At 34.2% G+C, this 25,768-nt stretch overlaps 3 protein-coding genes across 3 annotated transcripts; 1 reads left to right on the top strand and 2 right to left on the bottom strand.

The window, feature by feature from the left end:
- Positions 1 to 762: 762 nt before the first annotated feature.
- LOC133673358 (branched-chain amino acid aminotransferase 2, chloroplastic-like) lies at positions 763 to 8,660 on the bottom strand. Its single transcript, XM_062094100.1, has 10 exons — positions 8,435 to 8,660; positions 8,270 to 8,346; positions 8,001 to 8,175; positions 7,653 to 7,829; positions 7,429 to 7,560; positions 6,700 to 6,798; positions 6,311 to 6,427; positions 5,300 to 5,395; positions 2,353 to 2,465; positions 763 to 1,230 (listed from the first exon to the last, which is right to left on the bottom strand). Exons 1-10 carry the CDS (start codon positions 8,570 to 8,572, stop codon positions 1,113 to 1,115), a joined length of 1,242 nt encoding a protein of 413 aa, XP_061950084.1. The 5' UTR covers positions 8,573 to 8,660; the 3' UTR covers positions 763 to 1,112.
- A 2,529-nt stretch (positions 8,661 to 11,189) lies between these two features.
- LOC133673477 (uncharacterized) lies at positions 11,190 to 16,051 on the bottom strand. Its single transcript, XM_062094318.1, has 9 exons — positions 15,410 to 16,051; positions 15,193 to 15,326; positions 14,999 to 15,111; positions 14,801 to 14,924; positions 14,239 to 14,388; positions 13,932 to 14,087; positions 12,841 to 12,920; positions 12,716 to 12,765; positions 11,190 to 11,699 (listed from the first exon to the last, which is right to left on the bottom strand). The coding sequence occupies exons 1-9, from the start codon at positions 16,008 to 16,010 to the stop codon at positions 11,560 to 11,562; spliced, it is 1,548 nt and encodes a 515-aa protein (XP_061950302.1). The 5' UTR covers positions 16,011 to 16,051; the 3' UTR covers positions 11,190 to 11,559.
- Positions 16,052 to 23,794: 7,743 nt separating this feature from the next.
- Positions 23,795 to 25,347, top strand: LOC133672608 (homeobox-leucine zipper protein HAT22). Its single transcript, XM_062093068.1, has 3 exons — positions 23,795 to 24,415; positions 24,524 to 24,603; positions 24,812 to 25,347. The coding sequence occupies exons 1-3, from the start codon at positions 23,954 to 23,956 to the stop codon at positions 25,089 to 25,091; spliced, it is 822 nt and encodes a 273-aa protein (XP_061949052.1). The 5' UTR covers positions 23,795 to 23,953; the 3' UTR covers positions 25,092 to 25,347.
- The last annotated feature ends 421 nt before the right edge of the window (positions 25,348 to 25,768 follow it).

The following is a 25,768-nucleotide window of genomic DNA, read 5'->3' as shown; positions in this document are numbered from 1 at the left end:
ATTGAAAATATCGGGGTGTATCTTTTGGTTAGAAAAACAAAGAACAAAAGAAAATTATGTATTGATGATTTTTATGCGGTTATATGAAAAAAAATATATAAAAGGATAGTTAATTTGCAAAAAAAAAATATGTAAAAAAGTTATAACATGAAAATAGATCATTTATTCTTATTGAATTTTCAGTAGCAATTTTTTTTAAAAAAATATTACATATATTAAGTTCATATGTATATACTTAAAAATAAAAAAAACACAGTAGAAGATGTGTCATTCGCCTATATGAATACACTGCCATGCATTATAATTTATTTTATTTTTTCATCTCTATTTATTGGAAAATCAAACTCAAATTTCAACATGTTTTAATGAACAAAATCTTAGAAGGCCATAACATACTCTAATTAACTTAGAAACTCAAAATAATTTCAATCTACCAGCCCACCTTCATTAAACTCATTTTTACAAGACAAACTCAGTGACACTTGGATCTTCCTTTTATGGCTAGAAATATAGCCAGCCAAAAGCTCTCTCCGCTTCCTTTTCAACTAGTCTTCCTTCCTCTCCTCTCTCAACTTGATGTTGTGTTCGATCACCAATTTAGAACTATCAAAACACGAGATAATATTTTTTATCTGGGGGTGGATGGAAAACTAGAAACGGAAATGAATTGCAACTCTGCTGGAATGAAGGTGGAGTGCTACGCATTATAATATTGACTGCCTGTAAATCATGAAACATGAGCATCGCTCCTCTCAAAACTCCTTTGGTAAACAGTCAGATTTCTATTTCATGAATTGACAGCAGAAGCATGAAAATTGTTTAAAGAAATGAGCTAACCATGCAACATGGTGGAAATTAGCTCAGGCTGACAATACTATCCAGGAACACCTTCATTATTACCCTGAATACAGTTATCAATCGAATATAACTCCAGACGTTTGAAGACACAACTATCCTGTCACACGTTGTGATGGAAAAAAGTACTAAACAACAATCTGGAAAACCTATCTACATGTTACCAAGAAAAGAGCAGACTAAGTTGACACCTCTTGAACTGCCAGAAAATGGATACGGTTTGTGCTGCCTCTACTAATTCGATCACTGCAGTACGACTAACTCAGCTCCACAGTCCAATTCATCTTGTCCTCTATAAGGCCCATCTGTAGCTTGGTTAGCACACTATAGAGTTGTTGCGAGACAGCACCAAAACCTTCTTCGCCATAAGACACCCTGCACAACAGGAAAAGTTGCATAAATTGCCATCCAATGTTGCCAAATGCACAAGAAAGATCACTAGACTATGGCTTTTATACCAAACCACCATAGCCACCTAAATTAGTTGCTCTTGATAACACTGAAACCACCTTTCATCAAAACTCATCTATCATTGCGTGTGAACCAAAACCAAATCTTGAGTTTAATTCCACTACTCAAATTAGCAATTAATCTTAAAATATGTGATCTAACCTGCTGGTCATTTAAAAAAATTGGACACTTGAAGTCACCAAATTAAAGAAATAGAGGAGGGGGGTGAACAAAACAAACATAGGGAAATTGATGGGGTTTGTTGTCTCAGGGTGGTTGTTTATACAGATGTGTTTGATAATTTTGAGTTTGCATGTGAGAAGAGTAGAAATAATTGTGCAAGGAAAGAAATATTGAAACATCATATGAAAAGCCACTTTATGTTGTCCATAAACATGTTGCGCATTTTTCTCCCTTCTCTCCAAATGGAAAAGGCAACTTGTATACCAAACACGTCAAAGGTACCATATAAGAAACAGCAACGATACCAAATGTGCTCTTAACTGCCTCATATATTATTTGACAAGATACATGTGCATTTGTGTTATTATTGGTTTTTCCTTTAAAGTGTTGAATAAAGCAAAAATTGTTTTTGATCAAAATCATGTGTTGTTGAAACATGACCTTTTACAGTCGATGCAAACTAGATGGGAAAATAGTGGCTTTTTATGGAAGTACTTGATTGACACAATCGAAAAAGTCAGTATATACAAAAACAAAAAATAAAATAAAATAAAATCCAATTACTTGATTGAGAAAAGTGAAAGTTGGTGTACATAAATTGCAGTTTATCCTTTGGTGTACTAATAGTGTAATCATACTGAGTCATGCTCATTCTAACCATAAGCCTATCCATTATACACTTCATCACCGAACTATTTAATGTTCTATGTCCAAAAACAGTATATATACATAATCATTTTAACTCTAGATGCAAAATGGATAGTACTTCAATGAGACCAGTACAAAGATAGACTTTTAAACATTGTCTCCTCTCAATTACCAAATGCCAAAAACAAGATCACTGATGAGGTTACAGGATTTTACCTTTTACCCTTGTAGGTGATGCTTCCCACAGGTGACACAACAACAGCTGTTCCAGTACAAAAAACCTCATCAGCATCAAGCAATTCATCTACTGTCACTAGCCGTTCCTCAACCTGCATTTACCATATCAGCATTAGTAAGGCAAATAATTCTTTTGAGTAGTAAGGCATCCATAACCTCTCATGGCATAATTATTGCACTATTAGCATAGATACACAAAATCTTATCAATTAGGTAAAGTGCCAGGTAGAGAAAGTGGGAGAGTTGGAATTGTGAAGGGATAAGCTAGGCACCACTAAAATCAGTGCATTGGAATACATGGAATTTCAAAAGGTTGGACTAACCAGCACATGCTTGTCAGTTGTCATGCATGGTTGATATGACTTATCAACAAAATGGACTCCCAAGTTTATACCAATAGCAACATGCAGAACATGTTTGGGTCTGAAGGAGGTCAGTGACAGAAGAATTGTGGCACAGTCATTCATAGAATCAAATATAATCAATGAAATTCCTAGTAAAACCTGATAAAGAAGATTAGGAAAAGTCAACAGAACAAACTCAGAGACTGCCAAGACATTACGAGGGAGAGAAATAGAACACACTTTTTACCATGAAACGTAGCTATGAAACTTTTGGCATCCAGAAGCACCTATCACTAAGGACGATCACATTTAAAGAATTAATTCTTGGGCTATAGTACAGGCAAGGGGAGAACCCAACTTAAGCAGATTATTGGTACACTAGAACATTCAGAATGACGACTTTTAAAACTATGAGTATCTTTAAGCCCCATTTGGACAACCTAAGCAATTGGACCTCTTAAATGTTCAAGCCCACACAACCCAAGGTCGTGCTAGCTGAAAATCATTGACAATGAAATACTGGACAAAGAAAGCAAAAAAACAACCATAAGGGGATGGACTATTTCATCGAATATTCTCATGAGCAAGCACTAACCTCTTAAATCCATCGCTTGAATAAATAAATCACAAGCAGTCTTGAACAAACTATACCCCCCCCCCCCGGTTTATGGGGTGTCAAGACACCACCCAAAAAGTGAGTTCAATTTGTACCGATTAACCTTCCTCAACTTTCATTGTACTAATTTTCCCTCCCATCCTAAAAATAATAGAGCCCTATTTTGGCAGCAAGTTTTTGGCCAGTGAAACTAGAATTCATAGACTCTCAAATAGGCTTAAAAGACATCAATACATCCCCGCCCCCAACAAAAAAAAAAAAATAGACAAAACATCATACACTAGTCCAAAACCAAATTTCTAAATCATGAGTTTGTTACAAAAAACTCAGACAAAATTAAACCACCCAACCTTTGAACTTCAAACTCCCAAAGCTGGTGATCATTTCAAACCAGTCTCCTTTGTTAAGAGGATCAGCCCAACATTCTTTCATCTACATTTTCATAAGAAATATTATCATCATCAGAATCAGGAGTCTTATCAGTCTAAATTAAAGTCAGGTCCACAATCTAAGGAAATAACTGTCACCTATACCTTGACTACCTCTGATGACTTTACTTCCACCTATCACTTTACTCCCAGCTATATGCGGACTGCCATGAAAATTGTCACCTAAATCAACATCAAGCTTACACGAATCCTCGTTTCTTTTGCATTCTCCAAACACACCAAAAGATAAAGTTAAACCTACTTGACTTGCAATCACATTATGCTCCAAGCAAATCACTACAACCTTGTTAGTGGGAATTTGGGAGACCATATTAACTGCATGTTCATCTTTCACTAAAGCGCATCATCCAAGTCTTTTCCGTCCATTCTTCCCTGAAACTTTGTAACCCCCTCAATCCCCATGTTTTCAACCACATCCTCTACTTCTGACCATCTGTCTCATCCAGAGGCAATAGTCCTAAAGACACATATTTCTCCCTGAATATAGCTTTGCAGGAGTGCCCCCCTATAATGCAAATACACAGGATTTGGCTGACACAACAAAGCATGCAAATAAGACAAGGCACCAATACAAGTACACTACTAGTATCTGAGAAATTTCAGAGTACTTCAGGAATAACTACCAATACTTATTCTACAAGAGAGAGAGAGAGAGAGAGAGAGACAAGGAGGAGAGAAACATGAGAATGAAAAAATATTTGAACCCAGATGGAAATAATACTCGTCACTTTTGGTGGGTCAAGATATAATTCCCTTTCATCATCTCTCTCTTCAAAGTAGTCTCATGGAAGTAAGTATTGGTAGTTACTCCTAGAGTACTCAAAAAAATTTCTCTAGTCTACAATGGCACAAACACATTCCTAGACATGTGGGTATAACAAATGGACAAAAAAATTGTTAGTTAATAAGAGAGTGTACCACAAGAACACAAACTAGACAACACTTTAGGCTACAAGTTTCTGTTTTTGTTTTGTGAGTCATGCTAGGGAGTATCTGCCTCTCATGTATGGTTTCCTAGTTTCCATTAGTTTTATGGAATAGACAAAAAGGAAAAATTTTAGATGCTATGAAAGTTGAGGGTATAGTTATAAAACTTGGACAAGCCCGGTGGGTCGACTCAAGACCAGGCCGACCGGTACTAGTTAAAGAAAAATGGGGAAGGAATTGACCCAGTTTGACTTGTTCAAAAACCCGGATTGACATGCAACCTTTACAACTACGTCTTTTTTATGCTTTTATTTAAAAGAAAATTGGTCAACCAGGGTCAACCCTCCCATCCTAGGAACCAGATCAAGTTTAATAACTCTGGTTGAGGGGGTTAATTGATAAGACACTTCATAAACCTTGCAAGCTAGCTCCACAAAACAAACAAATACATATATTACAAGCATAATGAACCTAGAATTGGCTATCATTGTATAAGTTGTGGGAGGATGCCATTACCTAGAACAAAATCAAGATATCAATCCTCTAGTATCACAAGTTAGTAATGATCTTCATAACTGCAGCACACGTACCTGAAATCCTTGGCTTCGAGCAACATCAATTATGCTCTTCCTTGTAATTCCTGGTAGGATTGTCCCTTTTATTGCAGGAGTGGAGATGCTGTTACCCTAAGAAAAGAAGTGAGAATCTATCAGCACTTATTACCTCTAAGAACAATGGACTCGAAATAAGACCCAAAAAAACCCTCTAATGCAATTATTTCACCAAATAACAGATGCATTCAAGATGAAATCAGAGAAAGCAGACCAACAAAAATGTTAAAGATGGTAAAATAAATAATACAACGTATTCAATGACATTATAACATGCTTAGCATATTGCAACAAGAAACCAAGCCCCATAGTAATGCTTAGCATATTCCAAACAGCCAAAATCATATCCAGCAGCAAGGCACATGAAATATAATCTAAACACAACTGGAACAGAATGAAAATACCTACTAATTGATAGCTTTTACAACTGTACCCACTCATGGTGTTTAATTAACACCAGATATAATTTTCTAGCAAACTAAAGATAATCGTTGTTTGCAAGGGTGATTATAATAAGCAGAAATGCATGAGAATAACCATGTGTGCATCAAAATCCAACAATCAGAAAGAATCTTATTCTGAGAAAAGGCATTTCTCCAAGATTTCTAATTCTAATAATTACGCAATAGTGTTTGGAACACTATGAACGGGATTCTCCAACTTGTCAGTGATTGAGTGCTAAGAAGTTTCATTGGACAGCTTTTAATTTATGATGCTGAAGCAGCTCGCCTACCGAAGCTGGGGCATAATGATCATGACACTTGTGCAAAACTTAAAAGGAAATGTAGAGCATGGTTTATTTAGCATATCCACCAACCATGATTCATACAAAAATAAATGATTGAAAGCACTATTAGCAGCCAGGAAACGGCTTCTCTGGGCTATATATAACACACCATTCAACAAAAAAAATTAAGTGGAAGTAATGATACAACTATTGAATACAAAAGAAAGATTTACATAAAATAAGAGCTGCCATATCCACAATACCTTCACAACAAAAATGTTGCAAGAGGAAACCTCTTCTAGATACTTTTTATGTACACAATCAAGATATAAAACGTCAGAAAAACCTCTGGCTTTTGCAGCAGATTGTGCCTTGAGAACCTACAAGTGAAAATAAAGACAACAAAAGAATAAGTATTGACTAAAAATAGTTACTGAAGATTAAAAAGGTAACAATAAAAAAATCTTCAGATCAAATTCAACAAAAAAAAATAGAATCAAATTTACACTTCTGGCTATTGATGCACAAAGAAATTGCACCAGGCAATAAAAAACACAAAATTATAGAAAGATAAAACTTGTAGGAAATTAATAAACTACTTCCAATAAGGTCAACAAATTTGACAAGGTACCAAAACTTTTGGCTCACTTACCGCAGCATAATTCCCTATAGTCTTCACACCTCCAGTGCCACCAGGAGTTGCTCGATGAAGTTCATGCTCCACAATTAAATGAATTGGTGCCACACCTTCCTGGCATCAGATATATGCAATAGGATAACATTAATCACTGGAGAAGGATGTGTCATCCCCACCAACATGAGAAAGAAATGGGAAGCGAATTATCATAAATCCACTAAAAAGCAACAACAAATCATCATAGACTAAAAGCTTGACAACATATGTGCATTATAAAGCACTAGCATGAATGCCTCTCCTACAACCTCCAAGCCAAAAAAGGATAATTTTGACCATTCACACAAAATGAAGTGAACCTTCAATAAATCATAGACTTGACCATATATATACTTGTATGCAAAACACAGCCTCGCAGAAAGACTAAACTGGTGGGGCTTACCATTTATTGTCATTGAATTTTTTACCACAGTACATGAATTACTTTTTGAACATCAACCTAAAATTAATTGATTTAACGCTAATTTCTAAATGCACTTCTTCATTTGAATAGAATATGACCTCATTTAGTTCAGAAGCAGAAACTTGATTGTACTTTTAAGACAAGAAATTCTAAATAATGGACCTGTATATTCAAATATGAGAGTGAAACAGTAACTCGAAACTTAATGGAGAGATATCTTGTCTGAAGCTGAAACAGAATTGATCACAATGTGCCAGAAACCCCAATTCAAGAATAAAACCAACCTTAAAATAGTTCCCCACTGGTGAAACATAAATGAGAAAGGTATACTCAGGAGCAGGTGCAAGACCAAGAACAGCTCCACTCCCCATTAGCAATGGTCTGATATATAAGGAGCCTTTACCTGGAGGAGGAACCTGAAATGGGACATTTACACTTTAAAAATCCAGCTTGAAGTATCAATAGGAGAGAAAAATAAAGGTGTGCCAATATTCAATTTACAACTTACCCAACGTTTGTTTGCTAAAACAGTTGCTTTTACTGCATCCACAAACTGATCAATTGTCGGTGATGGCATGCACATCCTCTCTGCACCCATTATCATCCGCATAGCATTTTCCTCAGGACGAAATAGAAGAAGGTTACCATCTTCTTTCCTGTAGGCTTTCAGACCTTCAAACAATCCCTAAAGTCAAGAAAAATAGAAGAAAGGAAAACAATGTGATAATCTTGAGTCAGGAGACACAATAAGATGTAAAATGAACCCAAAATGAAATTAAATGGAATCCCACATCCGTGATCCCTTTCAATTTAAGACACAAAATTTTAAAAATAAATAAATAAAGGAAAGGAAAACCTGGCCATAATTTAAGACGCCAGCAGAAGGGTTCAGTTCAATGTTTCCATATCTCTGCAATTCACCTTTGGAAAAGTTTCCACCTTTAGTGCATTTCATTGAATACATATAATCAGTGGGAACGTATGCAAATCCAAGGCCATCCCAGTCTATGTCAGCTAATTCAAATGTGTCACTACCAAAACAAACCACAAAACATGGCTTGGTCACAACAACATATTCAAACAAATCCTTAACACCAACAACAAAGACAACAGAACAGAACACACCTGTGTGTATCAGAACACGCAGCTCCACGCTTAAAAGGAGACACAGCTTTAAAACAAGAAGAAACCTGCTTTTGTAGCTGCCCAGAAACCACAAAAAAAAAATCATACAGATAAACATTCAAGAGAGGGAAAAAAAAAAAAAAAAAGAGAAGGGCATCTAATTACCTTGAGAGACAGAGAGGGAGGAGGAGAGAAATTTGGAAGTCTAGTGCGGTGGTCTGAGAAAGGAAGGGAGGAAGAGTTGCGTGAGGGGTAAAGAAGGTAATTTGGTTGCAGACCACCAAAGACGGCGCTTCTCTCCATTCTCCTCTCTTTCTTTCTCCTCGGTTTCTTTCTCACTCTCGTCTGTTTTTTTACTGTGTGATTGTGCGGGACTTTTTCCTCTTTATTGTGTGTGTGATTCTTCGCGTTTTTCCTACCCTAACATTTTTTCTTAATATAGTAATATAATTTTATAATATTTCAACAATGTTCCATTCCGGCTGCTACATTTTTCCAAGGTAAGAATATTTTTGGATTGACTTGTATATATATTAAAATAATATTTTTATATAATTTTAAAAATGTATTTTTTATATTGTGTGGTTTGGTATTTTTAGAAGAATTAAATTAAATATTTATACTTAACAAATGTTTCAATATGTATGTTTTATATTTCCTTTTCCATCTTTTCAATGTTTTTCAGGGAGTAATCACGAAATAATATATTTTCTTATCTTCTATATATGTTTGGTTTGATATATTTCCTTCTCTCTTCTTTTGGGGTTTTTTCTGGGTATTTTGCAAAGAGAACTTGGTAGAACTTTATTTAACTCTTTTTATTATTATTATTATTTTGCAAAGAGGATAAATGATATTTCACTCACTTCAAATAAATAAATAAATATGCTTTGAGACATATTTAAGAAATATATACACACACAAATACAATTTTAAGATTGATATTAAAGATTCTTAAGCTAAAATAAGCCTAAATAAAATGTATCAGAATCAACATGTATTATTTAAAAATACAATAACAATTATTTTTTTAAGTATTTTTGGTTTAAAAATATATTAAAATAATATTTTTTATTTTTTATAAATTATTTTTTATATCAGCATATTAAAATAATTTTAAAATATAAAAAAAACTATCAAACCCTAAATATATGGTTTCAACATTTTTTTTTTATTCTTCATCTTCCTCAGGTCAAGCACAAGTGAGATTTAAACAGGGAAAAAGACTAGACAAGATGTCTGGTATACATCCAAATCAGCTTCACTTCTGACGTGTACATACCTATCCAGGGGTGGACCTGGAAATTCTAGGCCAGGAGGCAAGATACGTAAATACATGTAAAAAAACAAAATTAAATTTCATTTCAATAAGCTGAATAATTATCCGATATTTTGATGGGGAGCATTTTTTTTTTTAGAATAAATACACCAAGTTTATCATTATAATTTTCTATAAGCTTTAGGATTTCAGTAAAATTATATTGATTTTTTTAATCATGCCTTTTATCATGATATTATTTAAAAACACATACTTGAAAAATTAGCAATAAAACAATATCAATTGTAGAAGCTCGCTTATTTATTAAATTATGAATATTTTGTGATTAATTCATTAAATCTTTATAATGTTTAACTACAAATCTCTGTGATGAATTTTCCTTTCCAACAAAGGATAATGAATCTCGTCGTTTAACTTTCTTCCATTAATAAAGCCTTTGGATACAAAAGTATACAATCCTGATCTTCTTCCATTAATACAGATATAATATTCACTGCATTTAAGTACTCTAATCATCTTGAAAATGATTTAAACCAAGAAGTTTAAAATTGATAATGATGATTCTCATCCTTTAAAAATTGATATTTTTTTTTAAAAAAAAAAAATTGATATTTTGAACATATGGGTTGGAATGGATTAGCTTTGAGATAAGCAAGGTAAATTTATGTTATTTGGTTAACATGAATAGAAGTAATCCTCGATCATATTTTAAAAAAATAATATTCATCCATTCAAGCTGAATTCTTTAGATTTTAGAAGAATGTTCATCCAGTTTCTCAAATTCAAGGGTTATTTCACCAAGATTTTAGGGAGTTGTCATATTTAAAGTAGTAGCTACAATGAATTAAATTCATTATTATTTGAAAATTGACATTTTATTTCTTAAAAAACACACACAAATACAATACCAAACATACATAAATTTACTGTCCTAGCAACTTCCAACCTTTTAATATTGAAAAAGCATGTTTTTTTTTAAAAAAATATTATCCTGAATTGACTCGACAACGGATCAACTCAACCAACCACAACTTTTTAAATCTTGAGCCGGGCCGACCCCCACTGGAACCTGTAACTAGGGGTTTTGCTTCTAATACTTAATACAATTGATTTCGTGATTGTAATAACAATCCTACGTGACACTTTCCCGATTATGATAAATAATAAAAATAAAAATAATAAGTGGCACACAGAGAAGGATAAGAATCTTGAAACGTGATATGAAGAGATTCCTACTGTTTTATTATATGAAATAGATTTAACAAATATTGGAATATGACTATCTGATATTAGATATATGCATGCTGATTTTATTTTTAATTTTATTTTTCTTATCTTTCCAGTCTTGTTAGTGTCTTCATAAAATTTAAAAGCAGTGATCATGTCAATCACGTTAACGCTTGAATCTATCTACAAGAGGCTGCTTCTTTTTTCTTTTTCTTTTTCTTTTTCTTCTGAGAAGACTGGGTTAAGCTTGAAAACTTTGTCTAAACAACTGTTGAAATGTCTCCACAACTCGTTTCTTGCCAATAGTTTCCTCATTTCCAGGCATGCACGGAGCCACAAATTATAGAATTACCTGTTGATATGTCTAAACAACTGTTGATAATATTCGCAATTAATTTTGTTTCCAACACTACAGAAATAAAAATCCCATATATAATTAATCGCAACTAATAATTGTCGTAGCTTATATACATATGATAATATTCCATAAAATGATAATTAATTTTGTAAATGGGCTGGATTCACATCTGCTGCCATCTCTGGCACCAACGCACGAAAGCCATGCTGATTCAGGAGTTGAAGCTTGGTATCTTTTCGGAGACGTAAACCTTGCCTGCACAGATACTACAATAAACCAAAGGTTCCGGAATTCGAAGAAGGAACTAAAAAGTTCCAACAGTGTATTTGATTATTACAGTGAGGAGACCCCAAACATGCAGAGACTATAAGGATACATGTCGTGTATGTACAAGATAAGGTCTAGCCCCAACAGTCTTCTCAACCTCTACATACTGAAAGATGTTTTCTTTTCTTTGAGGTAGCCATCTATCCACCCTTTAATCAGCTTGACTTCTGTTTCTCTCTGTTCTACTAACCAATCAGGATCCTCAGGTGTTGAAGGTCGCAAGTCTATGTGATGGGCACCTGATATGTGGTAAAGAGAAAGAAACTAGATTACTTTTAACACGACAACGCACTCCATGGTTTGACAAAACTGAGATGCACGTGTTTCCGATTAATAATAGATTGAGTGAAATGTCAACATATGATCACCTCTTTGCATTCTTGTTGTGATGATATCGAGTAGAATGTACAGAATTTTAGAATAATACTTCCATAAACCACATACATAGCTTTTAGCTTCTACACAAATGCATTTTTTACATATATAAATGAGCACTGGCAACTCGAATTTTAAAAACTTACTGACAAGTGAACAAGGAGATTAATTTTCACAGCATTAAAATCACAACATCAACAGACCAAGTTTTCGCATTGGTCATGTCTAAACTTTATGAATGTCATCATGTAGACAAATTAGACATTTGAAGCCTCAAAACAATTCTGGTGGGCACCTTAAACCAGCTGTGGAAGAAGGCGGCCAACAAGATCTCGAGGAAAAGAATCTAGAGATATGATGACATAGCAAGTAACTTCACAAGAGACTGCCTATAAGCAGCATTACTAAAGAGGATCTACAAGGCATAAAATTTATCTGAGCTGTCTATAATTGTTAGAAAGGTGACCAACAGTCTAGAAAACTAAACCACTAAAACTGTTTTTGCAGCATGTCTCTCAGTCATGGCTGACCCAATGTGGCCCATCAAATAATTGAAACTTCTTGAGTGTACTTTTATGTAGTTATCCGCATGTTTTTTTTTCCTTTATATTTTCTCCTGGTTTAGGATAATAGGTATATAGGATCAGCCAGCCAGGAGCTTATAAGATAAGTTAACATAGGGTTTGAATATCTTTTATCCACCCAACATATCAGCCCAATGGTTATCCATGTTGGATGCATTGGCGCACTTATACTAAATTATTATTCTGCTTATCATAGGAATACGAAGATCCCCAATAAATAGTTCCAATGGACGGCAGAGAATGGAGCCAAAGGTTGTTTTCACATCGAAATATGACTTTTGGGTTAAAAGAATTACCTTCTTCAGTGACAAGGGCAACAACAGTTTCAGATATGTTTTGCAGAACACTGCGAAAATACATAAAAAGACCATTAAAATAGCATTGAATCTATAATTGCAAACCATATATAGCAGCTGCATACCTCCCACCACTCCAGGGATCCAGCAGACCATTTGAGAAAATAATGTTACTTCCAAAAGTTTCCAGGGCAGTTTTGATATCCTTCACGGTAAAGGAAAGCATATCAGAATAAAAGAATGACAATGACACAAAGCATTGTGCTTATTACATATGTGAGAAGACAAAGCTATGCACAAGAAAACAAATCATGACATTGCAATATGTCACTGGCCTTCCATCTAATGCCTAACAAGAAGAAATTATATGGGAGCAAAGCATCACAGGATAGCAGTGCATCATATCCACCAATTACATTTATATATTTGTTAGTGACGGTATCCATGTGGCAGAACATACAGTGAAAGATTTCCCTTGGAAAATTTAAATGTATCTTAGAGATAAATTCATCAAGGTTGGACTGCTACTACTCGAGAGTGAGGCTGAGTTCCTGCTTTGGTCCAATTAGACACTTGTTCTCTAATTTGAAGGTACAACTCTATCTCAGAGGATACGCAATGAGACACAAGTAAGAGTCAGTACATACAGGTCTAATAATAGTTGAAAAGACACGTGTCATTGGCATCCTAGCAGTAAGAACTTGCATGCTCGTTTTTACACCTATGGCATGTATCTTTCCTAAAGCAGTAAAATAACTCTACCTTATGAGATAACTTGTTTGTTTTCTATTAGTGAGAGAACTATACTCTATTGCCACATTTAAATACCCATGTGTCTAGTGAAATTGCTGACTTAGCAAGTTCAAGTAGGGCCTAAGCTCTTGGAAAGAAAAGAGTGAGTAAACATCTCCACACACATGCATACCATTCATAACACGTATATATTCCGATGCACCTACACAAATTTGAAGAATGAAATACATAGAAATTTCACATCTCTCTAAACAAACATGCAGCATGCTGATACTTTTGTATAATCAATTCAAAACCAACGAAGAAACATTTGTTTCCAAGCCCAACCAACAAGATACTTAACAATGAGAAAAACAAGCAATAACAAGGAAGAAACAGCAGAATGATCCCTTAGGGCCAAAACGTGAACACGAGGAAACAGATAGATAAATATAAAAGGAAGAGCAACCAATATTTGTCTTACTTGTCCACCAAATTCCGTTGTTATCCATCTAGGCCTTGGAATAACTCCAAATTCCTCCCAGCATCCCTCTTGGTAAGATGAGTAATTAAAGTCATATGTTGGAAACATGCTTGCATTGTGACTGCTAGACATTGGCATAACCATCTCCGTGCAAGCCTATATGGTAGAAAATGCAAAATAATAACATTTTTAAAAAAGAGAAAATAACATGTCAGTCTAATGAATGTAAGCATATTCAATCATCACTCAAATTGGGGGAGGGGGGGGGGGGCGCAAAAAAACAGGAACTTTTGCAACAATTCTAGACCTGCCAGTTCCAACCATCCAAGCCATGAGGATCATCATCCAGTTCAAAGCAGTGCAATTCCCCAGTATAATTGTAATATATGCTTATTCCTTCAAAAATCCTCTCCAAAATGCTAGTCCCATCAGGACAACCATCAATCCTTTTGCAAACCTAAAGAAAAATATATACAACATTTTCAAATTCATGACAGAAGAAGAATCTCATAAGAAAGCAGAAAACTGTAAGAAAATCCAAGTAAGATTAATCCATAATGTTCCTGCACTTAATTGCAACAAAATATTATTAGGAGACTAAAAGAACGACAGAAACATTCTAACCTTAGAAAGCCAGTGGTTGATTACCTAGATAAGTTCACTAAATAAAAAGTAACACGGGTCATTATTGTCTAGGAATTATCCACAGAATGTGATATTCCAGACCATACAGAAGCACGGTATGCGCAAAGCTCAAGAACTTGAAGGCTATAAAAGTAAAGATCAAGGAAAGTTACCAAAGTCATGTATGTGTACACAACAAGCACATGATATGAGTAATTTCAAATGAATAACGAATCCTTGCTAACCTCTCCAATCGGGTATCCAGGCAAAGGCATCATAAAGGAGGACGGATAGGGGTAATCCACCATAGCCAAATAACTATAAGCAGAATCCAACCAGTTGGCTAGATCTTCTGTACTTTTCAATTCCCTGTCAATCGTGAATGAAATTACCAAATAGGGAACTGACTAAAAGCATATAAAGAGGCTGTAATGTTTTGTTACCGGCATAAGTGGAAAGTTTTGGTTAATTGCACAAGACCATTCTTTTTGAGACCCTCAGAAAGCAATGCATCCCAGGACTCTTTTATAGTATTAAAGCAACTGGTGCTTTCACGCTGCAAATATGAAACACAAAATTATATTGGCACTGAAAATAGTCGACAGGCAGCCGGAAGCCGCAGCAGCAGCAGACATACCTTAAAATCATTGGACACAATGTTATAAAAGGTTTCGGGCGGCACAATATCTTCGAATTGCAGAATTGGCGCGGATGAAGCAAGTGCACCAATTGCTACGTGAGGATACTTAAGCCGCATCCATGCTGCCAACACTGTTCGGATTCGTTCACGTTCAAAACCTCAATTTATTCTCAAACCATTCTAAATAAATGAATAAAAAAAGACTAAGACTTACTTCCACCATAAGATCCACCGAACAGCACAACAGGGCACGCCTGAGCAGACAAATTCCTCTTCAAGTCAGTAATCAAAACAGCGAAATCAGCAAGCGCTTGCTCAGCAGTTAAATAAGACAATGTAGAAGCATTCTTATACGCCTCCTCTCTACTTCCGTACGGAAGCGACTCCCCATAATACCGGTGCTCCGGAAAAAGAACCATGGCTCCGAACAGAGGAGCAATTTCCCAGACAAACCCAGTATTAACAGCGAACCATTCGATGTCCCCTTCATTTCCACAGTAGAGGAAGATGGGACCCCGCCGCTCTGGACCCGCCCAGTGGTCTGTGTTTATCAGATACCGTTGAGGGAATTTCGGAAGATTTAAGAAGCTGAAGTGGTCTAGTTGTTGGTAAAAGTACTTGCTCTCGTATCTGTACTGTTGCTGTTCTTCTAGTTGGGTTTTGATTGGGTACGAGTGTTTGGAAAGGAAACGTGGGGCCCGTTTGGAGGAGAGATGATTCAACGGCTGTGATGCGAGTGTTGGTGGTGTGAAGATGATGGTGGTGCTAGTGATGATTATGATTATGATCGGGAAGAGAAGAGAACGGGCTGCCATTTTTAGACACTGTTGACTGTTGTGGGAAGCTGGAGCGGCGGGGCTGGACACTACTAGCGAGTCAGTTATATAAAATTAGTCCCTTTAGACTTTCCAAAGGAACTAAATGGTCCGTTTAGTTTTTAAAAATATTTTTTTGACCCTTTTAATCATAATTAAAAAACTAAAAAACCCGGCCTAACCTCAAATCTAGCCAGAGTTGGGTTTCATAAAAAATAAGGGGATTTGTTCTAGTATGAGCTCGTCAAAATATATTGATTTTAAAAAACTAACTCTAGTTTATCTTATACAATTTCTGTTTTCTTCAAGACAGGTTTATTAATAATGAAACTTTTGACCTATTTCATGTTCTTTTAATGATAAAAATTAGACATGTTTCGGAACAAAATAATATAAAATTAAGTATAGTTAACCTGGTTAAGGACTAATTAATTAGTTTTTAAAACTAAGGAGATCATTAATTTGTTTTATAAAAATAGAGGGATTGTTTTATAATTTACTCCATTACTCGTAGAATCTACGCATTATCGTCTTTTCAAGGACTTCATGTTATGAACGACATGTCTTTGAGGAATGGATTCTGGTATAGCTATATAAGGGAGAATGGAATGGTGTTTTTGGGGTGGGCTTTGAAGGCCAGAGCCCAGTAATAAAAGCTCAACTAACAGTGTAAATGTTTGGCTAGATCCGGCCCAATTAATCTCCTTAACATGCACTGAGATTTGGTATAATACAGGACCATACGCCTGATGACGAATAGTTGAAAGCCCAAAAAGAAACCTCATTCTTTTAAAACCCGGACGATTCAGATAAAAAAAATAAGAAAAATGAAAAACTTAATTCATCCAATCAAAATATAGCTATCAATCCATTGATTTTTTTATTAAAATAATATCATTTTTATTTTTTATTAAAAAAATTGATTGGCTCTCCTTATCTCGGATCCTATTTGGATCGGTTTTTAAAACTACAATTCTATTACTAAATCTATACTTACTCTCAATTCAATTTATTCCACACCTATAAAGTTTATCAATTAAGTTTCAAACATTTTTTACTATTTCTCAATAGTATTATTGCCGATTTTTTTAAATAATTTAAGTCTAGTATTCAACATTCCAGGATTGGAAGAAGTTAGATGGAGAAATTAATAAGCATTGATATTTTTCGGTGAGATGTGCATATTAATGCGCTGAACCGGAGTCAATTTCAAGAAAATGTTGATGAACATTGATGACGAGACCTGATTGAGATTTTTTTAAAAAAATAAAATTGGAATCAAATTGATAATATATATTGATTCAAGTCTCAATTAAGAATAGGCATGTAAGTTTGGAACTAAATCGAGTTTCCTCTTGTATTTACATTTATCCATTGTTTACTACTTTTTTTTCTTCACATTAGTTTATATTTTTCTTGTATCTATAAAAGATAATTTTGAATAATATATAAATAAATAAGTTCAAATAGTTATTATATAAAATGTTCTATTAAAAACACACACACACACATATATATATATATATATATATAACGATGATTTTTTTATTATTAATATAGGTATTCGGGCCAACTTACACATACCACAATTAATCTCACAGGTCCTGAAATTAACAATTATATAAGTCTTTAGTAGCTATTATATTAGTAATTATAGAGGTTTAATCTGAAATTAAAAAAGAAACTCTTTAATCTTAAAATATAATAATGGCAGATAAGAAGTTTCAACTATTCCTCAATTATACGAGAAGATATTAATTGCGATTGATTACTATCTAATCCCGAGTCGGAGAAAAGGGAAAAGAAATCATGATCACATGGATGCCTGATCCCTCGCCACTCCAAAGTCAATATATGCTTGCTCGGAGGGAGATAGAATCCTTCCTCTACGGTGATTTGACTAATCTCCAACCCCTAATTATGGATTGCTACTCAAAGAAGATGGAGACACTTCAACTTACTTAGGAACGCAATTTGAGATAACAAAAGATCTTCCATGGCACTGTTTTTAACCCTTTATTAAAATAATATATATATATATCATGCAAGTATTGGTTTGTGTCTTGATTAAAAATATTTTTTAAGATTTTAATGCTAACATTTAAGTTAAAGAATTCAAAAGAATAATAAAATTTATCAAGCTCTTTTCATTATTTAAACATGTTTTCCATCGCAGATTATAATAAAAACCGTGGTTTGAGAAAATCTACTCTATATAGCTTTTTTTTTAATTTATTTTTTTACAAAACTAATAATAAAATCTACCATGATATCAAATATATAGTTACGAATCATTTACGTGTGTGTGTGGATAGATGGCTAAGCCATGCTCAAGACCATGTTTGCTTAAATGCGCACAGGGTCACGAGCATGTTCCTCCGCCGACAACAAGCCATCCGCACCCAAACAGAACAATCTTTCATGGGCGCCAGATGGACCCCTGTTGCCATAACTTTGTGCCACAGCACAGCAGGCACATTCGGTCTCTCAACTGTTTTTGTCCCAAGCCCCCAACCACCAAGTCAATTCCAGGCCATGTGAACGTCTTCCGAGCCCTCTAGGAGTCCAAGCTCATGTGGGTCCGCTTGTGGAGTTTCTGAGAAAGTCACCGTGGCTGGGGGGCTGACAGAGAACTTCCATCCGATCACTACTTTTCAAACGCAAGCAATGATGCTTGTATCCCAGCAGGCATTGGAGCAAGAGCCCAAGTGGGCGGGCGGTAGGCTACGGAAAGGCTAGCTAGCTCTTGCTTTATTTTTATTTTTTTAACTGTTTGTGGCCGGATTACTTTCATCTTTAACTTATTTTTTAACATCTTAAAATTAACTATTAGAGATTTATAACATTTAAATTAATAATTTTTAAAAATTTAATTTAAAATTTAATTAGTTAAGTTGCACCTTTTAATCTTGCTTTATTATCTTAATGGGTGGATGATGGATGCTTCCCCTCCTCTCCTTCCGTCCCTTTTCACTGAAAAATAAATCAAACTAGGGTGATTGTATAGTATTACTTTCGAACTCGACTCTTTTTGTCCAATGCCGAATGATTCCTCTCCTTCAGCAAATTAACTCTTTGTCTCTATGAAGATAACCTCCTCATACATCTCTCTTTTTTCCTGCTTCTGCATGCACTTTTAGTCTATCCAGCAACGAGCACATCAATGCCAAGGCGGCAGTGCCCCTCCGTGTATTTTATAATTTAAGAAATCTAAAAGGGATCGCGAATTTATTGTTAATGCAGGGACAAATCATAGTGGATTCGCGCATAGATTTGTTTTTATTTTTTCTTTTCTTTTCTTTTGGTTATCAAAGTTTATTTCGATTCAGTTCTTCTATATTAATGGCTTGTCTTGCGATTGTTCAAACTGAGGTTCAGCCTTACTTTTTTTTTTTTTGAAAATAAATAAAAAAGACCAAGGCTCTCGAGCACATGCTCAACATTTTGGATGTAACTTCTTTAAAATTAATTAATTAAATACACATTATTTTATGTAATACCATTCAAAATTAACTAATTTTTCAAAATAATGTTATGAAAATAATTTTTAATACCAGTAAGTGTTATTTTTTAACAGCACAACATAATCATTTTTTATATATTTTATTCAGTTGCGTTAGTGTGAGTGTCTATTTTTATTCTCATATAATTAGATAAAAAATAATTTTAAAATAATAAAGTTATTAAATTCAATTGGGTTTATAATTTAGATTATAAATTTAACAAATTAATCTGGATTAATCTATTTTAACCTAAAAAATTATCATCTTAATATTAAAAAATAATAATATCTTGATATTTTCATTCCGAATAAGTTATGAATTATTGTCCAATTGATCTTCAAATTGATTTGTGGAGCGGTGATAAAAAATTCTTCATGACAACACGCTTTTTTATTCTTATATTTTTTAATGCCTCACTTAAAAATAAAAAACTTATTATCTTACCCTAAAGTTGAGGGCAATTAAGAATTCTAGATGAATATGCATACAGTATATAAAATACCCCATATATATATATATATATATATATATATATATATATATATATAATACTTTCTTATAAGTTTTCTTTTTTTTTATTTATAAGGATTTTTTTTATTCAATTTGAATTAATAAAAAAAACACACAAATAGTTAATTAAGCTGAACAAATTAATCAATATATTTGTTTGGGTTGGATAAATACTATACAAAACAAATTCAATACAAGTAAAAACCAATTCAGATTATAATTAAATATATTCGTGAATTTTTTTTAAAAAAAGTTATTGATTGTATAAAAATTAACCTTAAAACAAATAAATTGTTTTAAATTATGCATGAAATCTCCACAACAATATTCATGACACCATTTAAAATAAAAATAAACCTGTGCTGAGCTGATACGTATTCTTCCACTTGACATAAAAGAGATCCATCACACGAGTAAAAGAATAATAACAATCCAAGGAAATTTCCCAGAATTCTTAATAACTAGCCAAAGTCACGAAAGGTTTCACAAAACCTTATCCTAAAAGAATTCTCTCCTCCATCTCTGCCAACTTCTACGCTCCATAATCATCAAACCCCCACAGAATCAAATGCTCATCATCCCAAATCATTGGTGGGCTCATTTTGTCTACCCACTGACACACAATCTCTGCACATTTTACTCTTTTCACTGTCGTGTTTTGTTGAAAAATGGAGAGAGCGGCAAGAAAAGCACCACTAGTTTATTCCTCATTCATGTCACTTTTAATGAGTGGATTAGATTTGGAGGCTTGATTAATTAAAGGAGAAGATTAACTTAATGATTCATGTAATTATTCTGATCATACTTGTGTCTTATGCTCGCTTTTTTCCCTTGTAATTATTGCAATATATTCCTTCAGAAAGTGAAATTTGGGGTACATGGCATACATTTTGTTTTTATACTACTTCTCTTTGTATTGTGTCGACTGTTTCAAAGTCAATGTATATCCACTCGGGTCCAGAGTAGTGGCTTATCTACTTGCTTTCTGCTACACGTCCAAAAGCTTTGAATAATTCATTTCTTTAAAATGCCTTTCCAGAACTCCAATGCTCTGTGATATTAACATGTTTTCTTCGCATGAAATAGGAATGGAAACAGCGGAGAGACCTGTGTATATTGGATTAATTAAACTCTAAGATTGGCATATATGTGTGATATTTAAGAACTTTTAAAAATAATAATCACAGAAAATTAACTTTGCTCTCATATATATGTTTATAAGTATAATAGAAATCAAAATCATATTTATGGTATCATATTCTTGTAAGAAAGTTCTATTATTTTCTTTTAAAAATAAATTAATTAAAAGACAAGATCTTAATTTCTATAATCTCTAATTTGCAATCATTTTCATGAAATCGAGAGCAAAAAGAGAAAGGGCAAAGGAAATTAAGTCTTCTTATCAGAGCACAAAACCGTCTGGTTCCATCAACCAAAATGGCCACAAAGCATTGGAGATATGCTAACGAGTCATAACGCATTTCCACGATATAAAAATATTCTCATAGAAGACAGAAAATGATCACCCACTGCTTATTATTAGGCAGCATTCATTTTCTGAACCATGTTACTGATCCAGTTTCAAACTTGAACGGCTGCTAAATATATATTCTGTCTAGCAATCGAAGGTGGCCATTATGTTTTGTGGAAACGGACGTACCACACCTCCCTGAAAGATGAATGGTCCAGGGGATGATCGTCCATAAAATATTATAAAGAACAATTTACGAATAATTTAGCCAGCAAATGCTTATTAATTTAGTTACTGTTGCTGTTGATTCTTTCACTTAAATTGATTCTGTATAAGTTTCTCATCTCATCTTATTTTTTTGTTTCATGTCTGGCCATGCTCGTTAAACTTTTTGATGGACACGGGTTTGGCACAATTTCAAGATCAATAATTAATAAGATTTTATAGTATAATCTATGATCATATTTCCTTTCAAATATAATAAACTCCAGATCATGTCTTGTTATTAATTAATAAAGATTTTATCCAGCCCGTTATAAATCCTTAATGCGTAGTTTTTTTTTTTAATATATATTAACTCAAAGATGTCTTTGTAGTTGAAGATATATAAATATTTTATTCATTTGTTTTCAAGATTTATCATGTTTTATGGGTGACCTAACTTCTTCTCATCAGGATAGCCGACAGTGCATTATTGGAAGTGCGTGTCCATGTATACATAGCAAGTAGGTCCCCAAGACGCACAGATCAACTTTCTAGTTAAGCAAAGATCCGGATTCTTGTTGATGAATCATATTCTGCCTCCATTATAACTCTATGAAGCTCCAATTATGTGCCTAAGCACCTACTTTATTTGCTTTTTTTTCCCCTGTTAATTGTTTTTTTTCTTTTTCACAGTACACAGCAAACCAAACCAAGAAACAAACAAGGCTGCAACACCCCGCTCGTGAATATTACATAACTATAGAGATAGTGCACATCCTTTTCTACCTTCACAATTAGCAACTAGGTAACCACCCACCATCCCCATTAATTGAAATTAAAAAGAAAGCTATTCTAGCAAGCAACATTACATGCATGATGCCCATCTCTAGCTAGTTAAAACCAGGCTTGGAGTGGGAGACATTTCATGTGCTGTGTTTAAAAAAAGGAGATCATTAATTAATGGCCCGTGATGGGCTCCCGACTTGATTCATCATCAATTTAGATTATGAATAAATCAATCATATAAAAACATGTCATTTTCTTATGTAATGGTATTAGGAAACATGATATTTTTTTTCTTCTAATAGCAAAAAAACAAAAACAAATTATATATTTTTTAGACAAAAATGATTTGAAAAATAGATTCTTAAATGAAAAAAACACCCCTTGATTTTTTTATCTCCTAATAATTGGATTATAACAAGAAAGATAAGTCTTCGTCTTAAACTTTTTATATAATATATAGGATAGCCCACCTTCATTATTTATAAGTGCTTGTTTGGAGCTTTGTTTACACTGGAATTTTAATAAATTTTAAATTTTTTTGTACTGTGTATATGCTATTAATGTTAATATTTTTTTATAAATAAAATAATATTTTTTTAATATATTTTTAAATAAAAAAATATTTTAAAAAGTAGCATCTACCACAACCGAACCCTCTACTTTTCTCAAGTTAATTTTAGCTACTTTTCTCAAGTTAGTTTTAGCACGAAAAGAAATATCAAAACTTTAACTATTGACCTTTCCCGTGGACACATTATATAGCATTTCTTTTTTAACCCTCATTATTTTAAAGCAATCTTCGACATGGCTTTTGTTTGTTAGTGGAGAAATTAAGGAACAGAAAAGTAGTAAAGCAAAGCAAAATAGCAAGGCTGCCGGGCACCTAATAGGATCATAGGCGTAAACAAAGCACAAAACTCGGCTAATAATTGAGAAATGTAAAGGGAACTACATATGCCAAAAAGCATTGGAAAAGTAAGTGGTAATGGTTAATCTTGGTACGTTAATGGGTGGCGAAGGTCCAAGCGAATCATTCTCTTGATGTGTCGCCCACTAGCATGTGAGCTGCATACTATTCTAGAGAGGGGAGGGGGAGGGGGAGGGGGAGAGGGAGAGAAGCAATTTCCCTTGTTTGTTTGCTACGATAATGTGAAAGATAATGGTAGTAGTGGGGTTCGTCCAAATGGTCAACCTTTGTATAGAGAGAGATATGGTGTTGCATACTTTCCATGCCCTAAGATTCGTTCCTCTACTCAATTCATTCCTTTGATTAATTATCATAGCCACCTACCTACCCACCCAACTCCCCCCCTTAAACACAAATAAAAAGTCTTCCTCATTCTCTTCCTTTTATTAAGACCCTTTGTCTCCCCATTCGTCTCAAACTTGCTCTCCCCTAATTCATCATTCCATCTTCCTTTTGTATTCCCTTCATCTTAGAAAGAGCGCTGCTCTTGTTTATTACTCTAATGGGGTGCCTTGATGATGGGTGCAACACTGGCCTTGTTCTTGGGCTAGGCTTCACTACAACAAACCTAGAGAATACATCTAGGCCAGCTGATAACAACAAGCGGCTTATAAAGCCTCAGATTAAGCCACTAATGACAGGTTTTGAGCCTTCACTTAGTTTGGGTCTTTCTGCGGAAACTTATAGCCTTGTGGATGGAAAGAAAGGCTGTGAGGAGTCTATTGGTGCTCATGATCAGTTGTATCGTCAAGCATCTCCTCATAGTGCTGTTTCTTCTTTCTCTAGTGGTAGGGTTAAGAGGGAAAGAGACCTTAGCAGTGAAGATATAGAGGTAGAGAGGGTTTCTTCGAGAGTAAGTGACGAAGATGAAGATGGTACTAATGCAAGAAAGAAACTTAGACTCACCAAAGAGCAATCTGCCCTTTTGGAGGAAAGCTTCAAACAACACAGCACCCTCAATCCTGTAAGTAATTAGTCTCTTGATCTCTGTTTCAATTTGATATCTGATTTTGTATTTATGTCTCTATTCTAGTGTGATTAGAGTTGTGATCTTTCTTTAATAAATGAACAGAAGCAAAAGCAAGCTTTAGCAAGGCAGTTGAATCTACGTCCGAGACAGGTTGAAGTATGGTTCCAAAACAGGAGAGCCAGGTAATCAATACCATCTAATTTACCCGTGTAAAGACTTATATAACCCATCAAAATCATCTCCACAAAACGATGCCATGATATCCATGGCAATCCAAAAGCCCCATAAAAGAAGTTTCCTATCCCTGAAAAGAATTTTATTTTTTTTTAAATTATAGATCAAATTGTATACAAGGGGCCGTAGTTAATGATGGCTCGTGATCATGTGCAGGACAAAACTGAAGCAAACTGAAATGGACTGTGAATTCTTGAAGAAGTGCTGTGAAACACTAACAGATGAGAATAGGAGGCTACAGAAGGAGCTACAAGACCTTAAATCACTGAAAATGGCACAGCCCTTTTACATGCACATGCCAGCAGCTACTCTTACCATGTGTCCATCTTGTGAAAGAATTGGTGGGGTTGGTGAAGGGGCTTCAAAGAGCCCGTTTTCAATGGCTACAAAGCCTCACTTCTATAATTCCTTCACTAATCCTTCGGCAGCATGTTAATGAAGGCGGTTCAGGATATAGAGAAGATAAATAAAAATAGAATATCTATAGACCAACCCTACAATCCCTCTAATTTTTTTGTTAAGAGTTTGTAGTAAAAGATTAATCAGTGTAATTAATTATTTTGTAGAAAATAGTAGTTAACGACCAGTCCTCTTTTCCCCGTTTTTTCAATTCATTACATGTTTGTATATTGTGAAGCAAATTTAAAACAAAAAAAAAAATTCTATGAAGGGATGACTCTTGTTTATTGATATTTATGAGTTCCTCTCTTACAATGTATTCCTCCTCTGTTATCCGTCAATTTCGCCAGGTTCGATTATAGGACGGGCAGTCATGACATGATGCCAAAACCATCAAATTTCTGCATGATCCATTGAATTTTTTGTTTTTTTTTTACGGAATTTAGTAAATGTTTTTTGGTGCAGCCTATATCAATTTCGAACAAACACATTATCATTCCCCCACTGAATCATCACATGCTAATAAATTGGAACTGGAATTATAATCTCACAAGTTTCTATTATACTCTGATCAAAGTCACTCTCAAAGTCATATATTTTTGTGCCTTTTTTATATTTTTAAATTACATAATTTAAAAGAGAGAGAGAGAGAGAGAGACCATAAAATTGAGTTCAAATTGAACTTTTCTACAGACCATGTACAAACTCTTCCTG

Source organism: Populus nigra, chromosome 14, assembly GCF_951802175.1.
Source record: "Populus nigra chromosome 14, ddPopNigr1.1, whole genome shotgun sequence".
In the NCBI taxonomy this organism is placed as follows: Eukaryota; Viridiplantae; Streptophyta; class Magnoliopsida; order Malpighiales; family Salicaceae; genus Populus; species Populus nigra.
Note: the sequence above shows the minus strand (reverse complement) of the source record. Positions and strands in the feature narration are given on the sequence as shown.